At 37.9% G+C, this 12145-nt stretch overlaps 1 protein-coding gene across 1 annotated transcript in view; it reads right to left on the reverse strand.

Annotated features, from left to right (window-relative positions):
• Positions 1-12145, reverse strand: part of LOC146448984 (uncharacterized) — a gene marked incomplete at its 3' end in the record, with an annotated part of 85567 nt that overhangs the window by 32826 nt on the left and 40596 nt on the right. Inside the window, exons 50-59 of the mRNA XM_085102062.1 lie at positions 11323-11448; positions 9626-9742; positions 8117-8239; positions 7321-7667; positions 5742-5982; positions 4732-4770; positions 4297-4643; positions 1969-2212; positions 1713-1742; positions 138-484 (exon numbers count right to left, since the gene is read on the reverse strand). Of these exons, the coding sequence (XP_084958188.1) occupies positions 138-484; positions 1713-1742; positions 1969-2212; positions 4297-4643; positions 4732-4770; positions 5742-5982; positions 7321-7667; positions 8117-8239; positions 9626-9742; positions 11323-11448 (1961 nt within the window). The remainder of the gene's footprint in view (positions 1-137; positions 485-1712; positions 1743-1968; positions 2213-4296; positions 4644-4731; positions 4771-5741; positions 5983-7320; positions 7668-8116; positions 8240-9625; positions 9743-11322; positions 11449-12145) is intronic.

Consider the following 12145-nt stretch of genomic DNA (forward strand, 5'->3'; position numbering starts at 1 on the left):
AAATAAATAAAAGGTTTCATTTTCACTCATCAACATTGATATAAGTGAACTTTATCCGGCAAAACTTTGAGATTATAAGTTTAAAAAGTCAGCAAATTACGGGAAACGATGAAATGCATTTAGAATGTTTTTCATACCTGTGGCAGTTCTGGTCTCATTCCAGCTGCTGTTGTAAATATCTCTCCGTCAGCAAGCAGCAGAGCTTTATCAATAAACGTGTAACCTCTCTGGAACCTAATCCTATCTATAAGACCATTGTATCCTTCCTCTGTTACGGCAGAGCCAGTGAGCCTGTTAAATCTGAACTCCACGTTAGCCCCGGTACTATAGGCCAAAACAGCAACGTGGGTCTTGTCTGGACCGACATTGAAGGCTTTAACCATGTCTTTCAGGAACTGTAGCATCTTTAGCCAGTTCCTCCTACCAATGCTTCCTGACGAATCCACAATAAATGCTACATCGGCCACGGCCTTACACACAAATTCTGGTGAGAAAAAAAAATAGCAAAGCTACTTCATCAGCTGCAGCACAAAGAACACTACTTCTGATAGAACACATAAACAAACAATCATCCTCTAGGTAGTTAAGTTACTTCAGGCAATTTTTCCAGACAGTCTGATCCAACATAAACGCCTGGATCTCCACTGCAGAACTCAAACCAGTGTCCCCGGTGAGCTGGGCAAGGTACGTCAGCTGGTGACCTCTCTGCAAGGCCTTCTTGTGAGGTCGTTCGCAAAGGAGGCTGTTAACAAACATGTCTTTGTGTCCAAAACAATGCCCAGCGAAAAAGGGACACTGCAACCTTATTTCGTTGACAGCAGGGGCAGGTCCTAACATGACCACTCAATGAGATGTTAATCTTAAGCATAAGTGCACAATACCCATGTAGGCTAACCCATTCTCCACCTATGGCATAGTACCAGGACCCTACCAGGGTTGCTGAAATGAGCTCCCATTGCTGACCTTGGACTAAACAATGCCAGCAATGTCTAGTTTTTTTGCCTCAACTCATTTGTCATCTAATATGATGACAAATTTGGTCATCCTTTGACGACATCTCTTCCGTATAATGACTGAAATGAAAACTAAAAAGAAATACCCTCACGATCTACTGTAGACGTGAATAGTGAACAAAACCGTACTAAATGAAAAAGGGGCTAGCTACGGAGATTCCATTGCTACTTTAGCTGAGCCTTTACTTGCTATCTTCCTGATTCTCGCATATACAATTATCCTTTGTAACATTGCTTTAACCCACAAAAGAACATGTACAAGACAAGGCATTTGCAATACTACAAACACTGAATCTTCCTTGCCAATCAAATTAGATTAAATGACGCATTCACATTTTGAGGAGAATTCCAACCGTTTTGAATTTTCCCTTCTTAAGAAGTTTCTGTAGTATTCCGGAAACATCTAGAATTCTCCCAAATATGTTCATATTTTGTTTCATCTGATGTTAATGTTCATGTGTTTAACCAAGTGCTACCTACTAGTAGCCTTTCAGTTTCAATTTAATCCTCTTTGTTTGTCAATCATATTAACTTTCTATGCCACGAAAATTTCTTCCTAACTTTGCGAAAAAAAAAAAACGTAAACAATAATACACAAATACAAATTGTGAAATCACGTGAAATAGGTCAGTCACTGAAGAGCAAATCTTCGGTCAACGAATTGGAAATCGCCTCCTTAACAAACTTGTGCTCTCTTACCTGTTGGGGTTGGTGTGGGAGGCGGTGGTGCTGAAAGAAAAAAAAAATACCACAATAAATGACACGAAATATATACCTGGTTAACCATAAAAACTAAAATGTTCACAACATTTACATCTCACAGGAGTGAATGGAAAGTCCAGCAAATTTCACCAGGACAAGCAATAATCTTAATACTCATATAACATTCCCCCTGGCTACCAGTATCATTTGCATTATACATTCGTATCCTGAAATAAACAATTACAAACAATACCTAATTTACAGATGCCTCTCTTTATTGAATCAGCTTTGTCGTCCAAGTCCTCAAATGAGTCAACCGTAAATACATTATCTGGCCCAGAAGCAATTTTTCTAAGTTCTGTTGGATCAACTTCTTTTCCTATACCCAACACGAACACGGCTGCTCCTTTCCTCTGAAGGCGAGAAGAGACCTCATCAAGAGGCGTGTATGGTCCTTCGTTTGTTGTTTGCCTTCCAGAGGTGATTATAAATACAGGCTACAAAAAAAGTTAGAGAAAACTCAATCAAAACAAACTGAACTATTTGGTATTAACTATTTAAGGTGTTTCTATACGGTTCATCACTTTTTCAACCGGCTATTTGGTAGTCTCCTCCGATACCGATCAATATGAAATTTACACCACTTATTGATTTTGGATTGATGTTTGTCAGGATTGATATTTTAGTATTATAATCGACATTACCATGACGATGATAAACAAAAAATCTCGAAATAGTGAATTTTGTGCCTACCAGAATGTACAAAAATGGAAAAAATTCTGTACGTTTTGATCCAAAAAAAAAAAAAAATCGCAAAACGTTTCAAAACATAGTGTTTGTAAGGTAAATGTAAAATGAACGAAAAGTAAACACTTTCAAAACATCGAGAATGTTGCCAAAGTGTGCCCTGAAGTTGTTTGACGTCACCAAAGTCTTGTTAATCTCCCTGTTGCGAGCTTAAGAACGAGTTTCTCTGACATTTCTTGCTTTAGAATTTTTTTAACAAATTCAACGTGTATGATATGCTAACACATTTAAATTATTATTATTATTGTTATTTTTTTACTTTGTGGTCACCCAAAAGAATAATAGCACGGTATTAATTACAAAATATACCAGTTCCGGCGGAATATCGTACACACTGATATGAATATATACTAGTTCTGCAATACTTTCGAGTGGTATACCGTGAAATATCCCACGAGTGACTTGAGTTTTCTTAGTATAGAGTGTTTTCACATGACGTCACGGCGGCCATGTTGGTGTCCCAAACTAAACCTCTGGGAATTGAACTCTATTTTTATGCAAATGCTTTCTTTTGTTTCAGTAAACCAATATGGCCGGTAGTCACGTGAATGAAAACGCTCTATACACGCTAGCCTAAAAAGGTTCGTGTGTATACAAAGAAAAATAAAGTCACCAGTGGAATATTCACGGTATACCACAAGAAAGCACTGTATAACTAATTTATCCCATGCCACTCATCAGGAATTCAAAATTAAGGTCAAAACTGGGGTATTCTTCTTCCACGTTTTAGTTACTGAGTAATTTTTTTTCCGAATGAAAATTTTGACCTGCTGCAGGCTCTACAATCGATCTTTCGGCGGGAAAAATTTGTAGGCCTCGAGGAAAGCCGGGATTTTTTTCGTGGAATACTACCAGTTGCATACCGCAGGATATGCAACGGGTTTCTAGCTCTCTGATTGGTTGTTTTCTCTATTGCATGGGATAAATTACCATAACTTGTCAATGGCGAGTTTGTAACGTGAATATTTACGTCGGCTTATGCGTCCTCTTCATCGTTAAATTTAATGATTTTCCCGACTATCAACTTCATTGAAACTTTGAAATAAGAGTTGTTGGCGTCATCAAAAATGCGTGAAGAACATCTTCCAACAATCTCTTGAGCCGTTTCTGAGATTTATGAAAAAAGCGCGTAAATTAAAAAAATTACAAGAAAAGCTACTGCGAACGATCCCAGAGAAGAAAACAGTCATTCTCGGTATTGAAACAAACAAAATCACCAGCAAAGCTTTGGTCGCTTCAAACGGCGATGACTTAAAGGCACAATATTTTCAAGTCACTTCATCAAAGCAGTGTTTATTTTAAGGTCCATTCATTATTACCGCAGAAAAACTCAGTTCTGAAATGTTGTATTGACTTACTTGCAATCAGACATACATAACTTTTTTTTTCTTGTCCATTTCATTTGTTATACGTCACAGTTCAAGACTTTGGTGGTGGCTTTTCTAATTGAAAACTAGGATAGCTAAAAATTTACTGTTCACTAATTTCGAAGTTTTTGTGTTTATCGTCGTCAAGCCAATATCGATTTTGCCAAAATATGAATCCTCACAAGCTTCAATCCAAGAACACTAATTGGAATAAATTTCACATTGATCGGCAACAGGAAGAAAAAAATTGAACCCGAATCACATTCATGGGAGGCGACTGCTTTAACCACTGCGCCTTCCCTGCTCTAAAGCAACAATTTGTAGCGCAGTTATCAATAACACAACAATTTGGAGTACAGTTCTTTGAGAAACGTTTCACCCTGATAATTAACAGAATAGAAATTTACCCTTGATACACCTCTCATTCCACCGGCCTGAGTCAACACTTCCTTGTCTGCCAGATCTAATGCTTTGTCGATTCGTCTTGAACCACCCTGGCATTGTAGGAGATCAACTCGTCTATTGACTTCTTCTCCATTCAGAAGGCTTCCAGTTAAGGTGTTAAACTTGAGTGTCACTTCAGCATCAGTGCCGAATGGGATCAAGGCAATGCGTCCTACCGGTTTTGACACATCGAAAAAGGTGACTAACGTTTTCACAAACTTCAGCACGCGATTCCAATTGCCAGGGTCATCACAGACAGATGAGTCAATAACAAACGTTGTGTCCATAGGAATCGGGCATACGTCTTCCGCTAGAGAAAAAAAAAGTACATAGTACATGTGATTCCAATGCATGAGTATTGTTTTTCTTTAGCTACCACAAGAATGAACATCAGTTACCTGGCGTCGTTGGCACTGGTGTTGGCGGTGCTGTCGGCGCTATAAAACAAACATACGTTGTACTATTAATAAAAACCAGGCATGACTACACAGTCATGATCACATTCAGCACGCTGCGAATTAGCCTCAGATTTAGCCCACTCATAAGTCTTCTCTGCGGATGATACCATCAGATATAACTGAATAGGAATTTATAAGTTACTATCATATGAATTTTAAGAGAGTAACGTATCCTACAAAAGTATATGAAACGCGCATATTAAGAGGCAATGGGAAATGTCATATGCTCAAGAAGAGAACAGAGAAATAGCAATGTCTACTTGACGAGGCAATGAAGATTAAAAAAAGCAATAAGAGAAAAGGGCAAAACTGTACAAATTTACGACAGATCCAAAGGAAATGAGCTATTGTCTATAGCAATGAAGTTCAACTTAGGAAAAGCAGTGGCGTAAAGGATACCAAATTATCATTTAGACAACTTCCATTTTCCAGAAAAGGCGTTTACTAGAACTACTAACGGCACAATGGTACAGGAAGAGAGAGAAAGAGAAAGATAAACGTACAAATTAATATTAGGTTAACCATTTACCAGTGCCCACCATACCTTATCTAAGAAGCAGTCCCAAAAGTCTAAGAAATTTAAACGAAACAGGCCCATTAAGAAAGTATATTCCACCACTTCTTAACGATTTTTAATGACTGGTTGGACATTGGGTTGTTCCGATTCTGCTCTAGTTTAGAATACCGCTATTTTCAATCTTGATCATTTCTTCCTTTGCTAACATTTTTCTTTTATGTGCTGATCATATTTCAGGCCCAGACTACCGGGACAATGTTCCCTGGCATAGGCAAACCAGTTAGGACTGAATTTGTTATTAAGTCATCTTTGTGGCAAAAAACAAATGAACCTGCGGTCAAAAATACTCCTTCTGTCATCACAAACACCAGCGTTCTAATTTCAAATTACAAATCGGTGAACTTATAAAGTATAGACAGCTTGATGAACCTACCAGGACAAGAATTCTGCACAATAGTCTCCGCTACAGGTGCAAGTTCTGCAAAACTAGCGGCAGTGAACACGTTGTCATTTGAACTGGCAATGTCATTCAGCTGAGTTCGATCGACATTCCTTCCAATGCCAAGAGAGAACACTGTAACACCCTTGTTCTTGAGCCCGCGGGATGCTTCTGAAAGTTCTGTAAATGAACCCTGATCTGTTGTTTGCTTGCCGTCAGTGATAACGATTGCGACCTACAAGTAATCCGATATACAACCTATTAAGAAAAAGCCCACCAAAACCAACGCAATTTCACCAAAGGGTGAACATTTTCCCAATATCCCTTTACTGCTCAGCTCAAATTTTCAAAGTCCATTGCCACAAAAGAAATACTTCTGAATATATTTCCACGTATGACATTAAAGCGTGCCATGGACAGGAGCCACCATATATAACTTGATATTGCCATGGTGCCTTATCCCATGAATCACTCTGCTGATTTCAAAAGTGTGCAAGAATGACTTTTAACTCTTTACAGAATATATTAACGTCTAAGACGCCGTTCTCATCATGAGCGATGGGAAATCACCCCCTTTAATATCTTTGATATGAAAATGATCATTCTCATTCATTCATTCATCAGCCTGGAAATATACCATCACATTTATTTCATATCTTTGATATGGTTGTCCACACTGGCAATGTTTGACTTGCATTTGTGGTGTGTGACATAGCTAATGCAACTCTATTTATTGACAACTGTACAAAAAGCTGTATTTTGGGGTATATCAACTATGAGTGGAAATTCGGGTGTTTCTGAGCTTTTTATTTTGAACAATTTAAACCTGTTTCCGTCAAACACATGATTTCCTTCCCCAACTCTGGACTCCTCACAAGGGTATTCATGAGTTTTGGAGAAACCGATATAAAAATCCGGGAAGGAATGGGTTAGTCAATGGAGGGCGCGAAAGTAAGACATTTTTTAAAGGGGCAGTATCATGGGAAATATCATGATTTTGGGCAAAAATTCACTAAATTGAAACTTTGAACACTGTGTTAATTAATTTCTAAATCGCAAATTAAAAGAAATACTAATAGTGATTCTACTGACACGAAAGGTTGAACCAAAATATAGCACAACCGATTGTTAGCGCATTACGACAGCGAAAATTGAAAACGTTGGCCAGACGTTTTCAAATTTGAACCCATTTTTATTTTGGTCGTCTGCCAGCGAAAATATCCGAGGATAGTTTCTTTGCATTCTGATAGTCTTTTAATGGGATTTTGGTCATTATATCTTGGCTGATATCAACCGAATAGCGTCTTTTCGATTTTCAATGTGTTACTAAAAATAGCGTGATACTGTCCCTTTAAATCTATGTAGGAGAAAATTCTATTATGACCTAATTTAGAACAGAATAGGACAGCTACGCAAGTGCTGGGGAAGCAATACAAATCTGTAATCAGTAGCTGCCACTGTTCCCTATCTGTAAAAGTTATTAGCCAAAAATGAAAAAAAAAAAAAAACCGTCAACTTAAAACGGTAGGTATATCATTGAACAGTCTTAAAAGAGTTAAAACACTGTACTTGCCTGTGGTAGTTCTGGTCTCATTCCATCTGCTGTTGTAAATATCTCTCTGTCAGCAAGCAGCAGAGCTTTATCAATAAACGTGTAACCTCTCTGGAACCTAATCCTATCTATAAGACCATAGTATCCTTCCTCTGTTACGGCAGCGCCAGTGAGCCTGTTAAATCTGAACTCCACGTTAGCCCCGGTACTATAGGCCAAAACAGCGATGTGGGTCTTGTCTGGACCGACATTGAAGGCTTTAACCATGTCTTTCAGGAACTGTAGCATCCTTAGCCAGTTCCTCCTACCAATGCTTCCTGACGAATCCACAATAAATGCTACATCGGCCACGGCATTACATACAAATTCTGACGGGAAAAAAACAAAATCAACTGAACTAGACTAAAATAAACAAATAAAAAAATAAAACTATCCTTGACAACAGCTTCTTAATGCATCATAGGTTTTAACAACAGAATATGATAACTGGAACATCCTCAAGACATTTCGAATAGCATCCACCATCCTGTAGCCGGCAGTTATAGTTTGAAGTTTATAAAATTCGGGAGGCTGGCGAATCAGTCCCAGATTTCAAAACGAAACAGCTACAAGCAGTAAGTGGATGGTACTGAAAGAAAGAAAGAAAGAAAGAAAGAAAGAAAGAAAGAAAGAAAGAAAGAAAGAAAGAAAGAAAGAAAGAAAGAAAGAAAGAAAGAAAGAAAGAAAGAAAGAAAGAAAGAAAGAAAGAAAGAAAGAAAGAAAGAAAGAAAAAACGAAAAGTTGTGTTTATCTACTCAGAAAGAATCACGATGTTTACTTTCACAAGTCTGTTGATCGGCTTTCAGGACAAATCCACTGTTACAGGAACAGAAGTAGCTATCATCGGTGTTAACACAAACTTGTTGGCATCCTCCATTATCAACCAGGCATTCATTGTTATCTGGTGAAATTAAATTAACAACAAAATTGGTGTAAATCATGTTAAAAACTAATTTTGTGGTTGTTATTTCTTCAGACCGAGTACAGAGAAAGACAGACAGAGACAAAACAACAACGTGAAATGACCAAATTAAAGTTGTAAGGAGAACGTGAACGCACGATGAATCATTTCATATAATCATACAAGGCCGCCCCTATGACATTAACTCCTGGATAATTCGGAAACATCACACAAACTAAACAAGTGGAAATGATCTGGAATTTATTTAGGAAACGCAAATTTCATTTTTAAGTTCCGCTTTCCTTGGCGTCGTCGTCGTCTTCGCTTAGGGTGGGGCTCTACCTGAATTTGACTGAAATTTGAAGAGGTTTTAAGAATGGATAGAAGAAAGAAAATGATTTTTGGAACACTAACAGACAGTCGATAACCACGCAAGAGCACCCCAGGTTGCTAGTGGACTAATTTGGTATCCGTCTATTAATTATTAACTACAAATTCTAATTTTAAAACTTCACTAAATCTTCAACATTTCTTATTTCTTTTAATTTTACCAATCCTTCAAGAAACATTATTTCCTTCCAAATATACCTAAAAATCACCCAACAATTCATAAAACACCCCAAATAATTGATTTGTGTTATAAATGGAGGGTTTTTGTATTGCTTGAAATGCAAACAAGGTATTTGTATTTGACCGATTTTAAGCGGCATGAAAACGGCTTTCAGGTTAACCCCCACCTTAAGGTCACGTGATGGATCGAAATGCAAGTACAACACAAACGAGATTGCAGGGGGATGTAGAGGTGCGGTTTACGTAGTGGTAAAGGCAATGGACATCACATTTGAACGTCAGTGGTTCGAGGCATACCATCTGCTGTCTTGGTCTTTGCTCTACGTTGATTGCTTTATGCCTCGGACAACAGGTTAAACTATAACCGGATGGGTGACCTGAGGCTTGTGAGTGATTTTTTCCCCCGAGATTGAAGCAGGATTAGAGTCCACATCAAGGGTAATTTCTGTTCACAATAACATTTCGGAAATTTGGTCCATTTTGTAAGGTATGCCGAACGTCGTACAGGTAAATGTTCACGTAAGGTGAAGCTCAGCCCCACACTTCATTGGCAACCATTTATATATTGATCATAACGAATACTACGCATGACTTTCACACTCCAAACAAAACGTGCACAACTATACGTAAAATCTAAGCTCCTTTAAATAGAGGGCGCACCAACCCAATAATGAACCAATCTTTAAATAAAATAAGGCCGTGAGGGTACAAATTATTTTCAGGAGGAGACATCGTTAACACCCGACCCTTTTCTCGTTTACTTCGAAGATCTGGATTCATCACTTAAGTGTGTTCAGCCTAAAAGAATTTTTATACCTGTACAAGTCTTGCCGTCTCCAGTATATCCTCTGCGACAGCGACAAACGTGGGATCCTTCAGTATTGAAACACCGTGCGTTGGAGTCACAGACATCCTTCTCACACTCGTTAACATCTGTGTTAAACAACACAAGTAGAACAAGGGAATTATCCAAACTTCACCTTTTGGGGTTTATTTCCGCTATCGGGAGGTTTCGTAATATCCTTCTTGTCATGATCTCAGAATGGTAGCATTTATACAGTAATTTTCCAAAGTGTTGGAAAATGTTTACTCAAAAAGTTTGTGAGAGCTGGAGGAATTCAGAAAGGATCACGTTGTCACTATGACAATAATTTTCAAATACAGTAGAACCGCACTAACTAAAAAAGATCCAATTTCTCCTGGATTTGACCCCATTTTTCAGTCATTTACTATCGCTCACTCGAACTTGTTTAGTTCGAACAAATTTCACTTTCCTTTGGCTCAAATTTACCCAGATAACTCGAACTCTATTTTAAAAACGTTGGTCAGTAAACCTCAATATGTCAGAATATAGCTCATTGATAACGCATGTTATGTATGGACAAGGCCATCTGAGCCTTTGTTTTGTCCTTAAAATTTTAGCTAAAATTGCCAAACTAAACGCTCTTATCAAAACGCTGTTAGGAAACAAACTTACTGCTCCAAAGTGACTCGTTAGTGTGAAAAAAATCATAAAACCACAATATTTAACAGGATCCTTGAAGTTCAACACCAGCCTCGCTCACTGGGACCCCCGCTAGCTCGAACTATTTTTGGTTTCCTTTGGAAGTTCGAGTTGGGCGAGGGGGGGTTCTCCTGTATTAAGAGAGCTATTTATCCTATTTATCCTAGAAACCGAGGAATAGCCGATTTTCTAGATGTGAGCTTAGTGACCTTACCCTTGAGTGTAAGAGAGGCTGAACTTGCACTTGATTTAATACAAACCTCACTTTTTTCACATGAAAATCACGTTGTTTTTATTCTACCTTGTTTTCATTTACATACAAAACACACTGATGTTTGTATCAAGCTCGAATTCAAAGGCCTTAAATTAAAATGTATCCTAAGCATTCGGAAAAAACAGAAAAAATATTATTATAGAGTATTCGCAAACAAACTTTAGATAAGAGGTTTTCGATTTCTTCCACCTTACAAAAAGTTCATTCATTAAAGTTTGCTCGGTCAAATTTCCATTCTTCAATAGGGTTATTTATAGCTAATTCTGACCATTTAGCTGTGAAAGCGCTTAAATCTTCGACATCAATTTCGTCTCACCAGTGCAATCGCCACCAAGAAACAATTGATAGTGTTAAATCGCTTTTTCTGCCTCTTAAGGTTTTATCACACTTGTGTATTCAGTTGCTTCTTCGACACGAAAAAAACGAATTGAGTTCATCCTTCCCAATTTTCTAATGTCTTGTTTTCATCTAAGTTCTTGAATTTCGCGAAGATCAAATCCACGAAATCTCCTTAATTTTATTTAAATCTGCAGCAAGCTTGGTCATGTTGTACGTCGCTATTGAAACTTTAATTTCTACACAAATATGCTATAAATTAAGGTGAAATGTAGATAGTCTCGGCCAATCACAATTTAGAAATTACTTAGCCGGTAGAATAACAAGTGAAATCTTTAAGGACCACAACAGATAGCAGCCGATTCCGAAATGCGCACTCTATAAAAACATTTGATTTACCTGCACAGTTTTTGCCATCTCCAGTATACCCTACACGACAGCTACAGGTATACGATCCTTCAGTGTTGCTACACTCAGCGTTGGTGTCACACTCGTTTGTTTCAGGGCTGGCACATTCATCGATATCTGTAAGTAACAACAGTTGATGGATTTATACAGTGGAATGGGATTTCTTTCCAATTACCACATGTTCTGAGAAGCAACCACCACGGGATCTACGAATCAAATTCTACTGAAAAATTTAAAAAACAGAGTGGTTGTCACTTGATCATCGTAAAATCAAAACCGAAGTTATCACTCTGGCCAATCACAACACACGCACGCAAACACGGCAATGAACCAACCGAATCCGAAGTAAATATACAAAGAATCGGTGCAAGGCGCGGAAATACAAGCGAGAGCACGTAACGATGGGTTTTGATTTTAAATTTTTTATTGGTTGAGAAAGTCAATCACAAGGCGAAACTAAAAAAAAAAACCTCATTTCGAAATATCAAATTCAAAAGGCTCCATAAAAATTTGGAAATTTCACATAACTGGTTTAGAAAAGAAATACAGCTGTTTCGACAAAAAAAAAAGCGTAAACGCGTACGCGACGATGCCGTAAGGTAGTCTGGGAAATACCCAATAAATTTCAATAAAAGCTCAGAATCCATAATGCCTCGACCATACAGCGAAGACTTGAGATGGTGGACAATATGGATTCTGAGCTTTTATTGAAATTTATTGGGTACTTCCTTGACTACCATTCGGAATTGTCACCTACGCTTTTACGCTATTTCGGACAACCTTTGTTGAAACAGCTGTATTCCATGATTCACAA

The sequence above is a fragment of the Pavona decussata genome, unplaced genomic scaffold, assembly GCF_977016875.1.
Source record: "Pavona decussata unplaced genomic scaffold, jaPavDecu1.1 SCAFFOLD_705, whole genome shotgun sequence".
Lineage (NCBI taxonomy): Eukaryota > Metazoa > Cnidaria > Anthozoa > Scleractinia > Agariciidae > Pavona > Pavona decussata.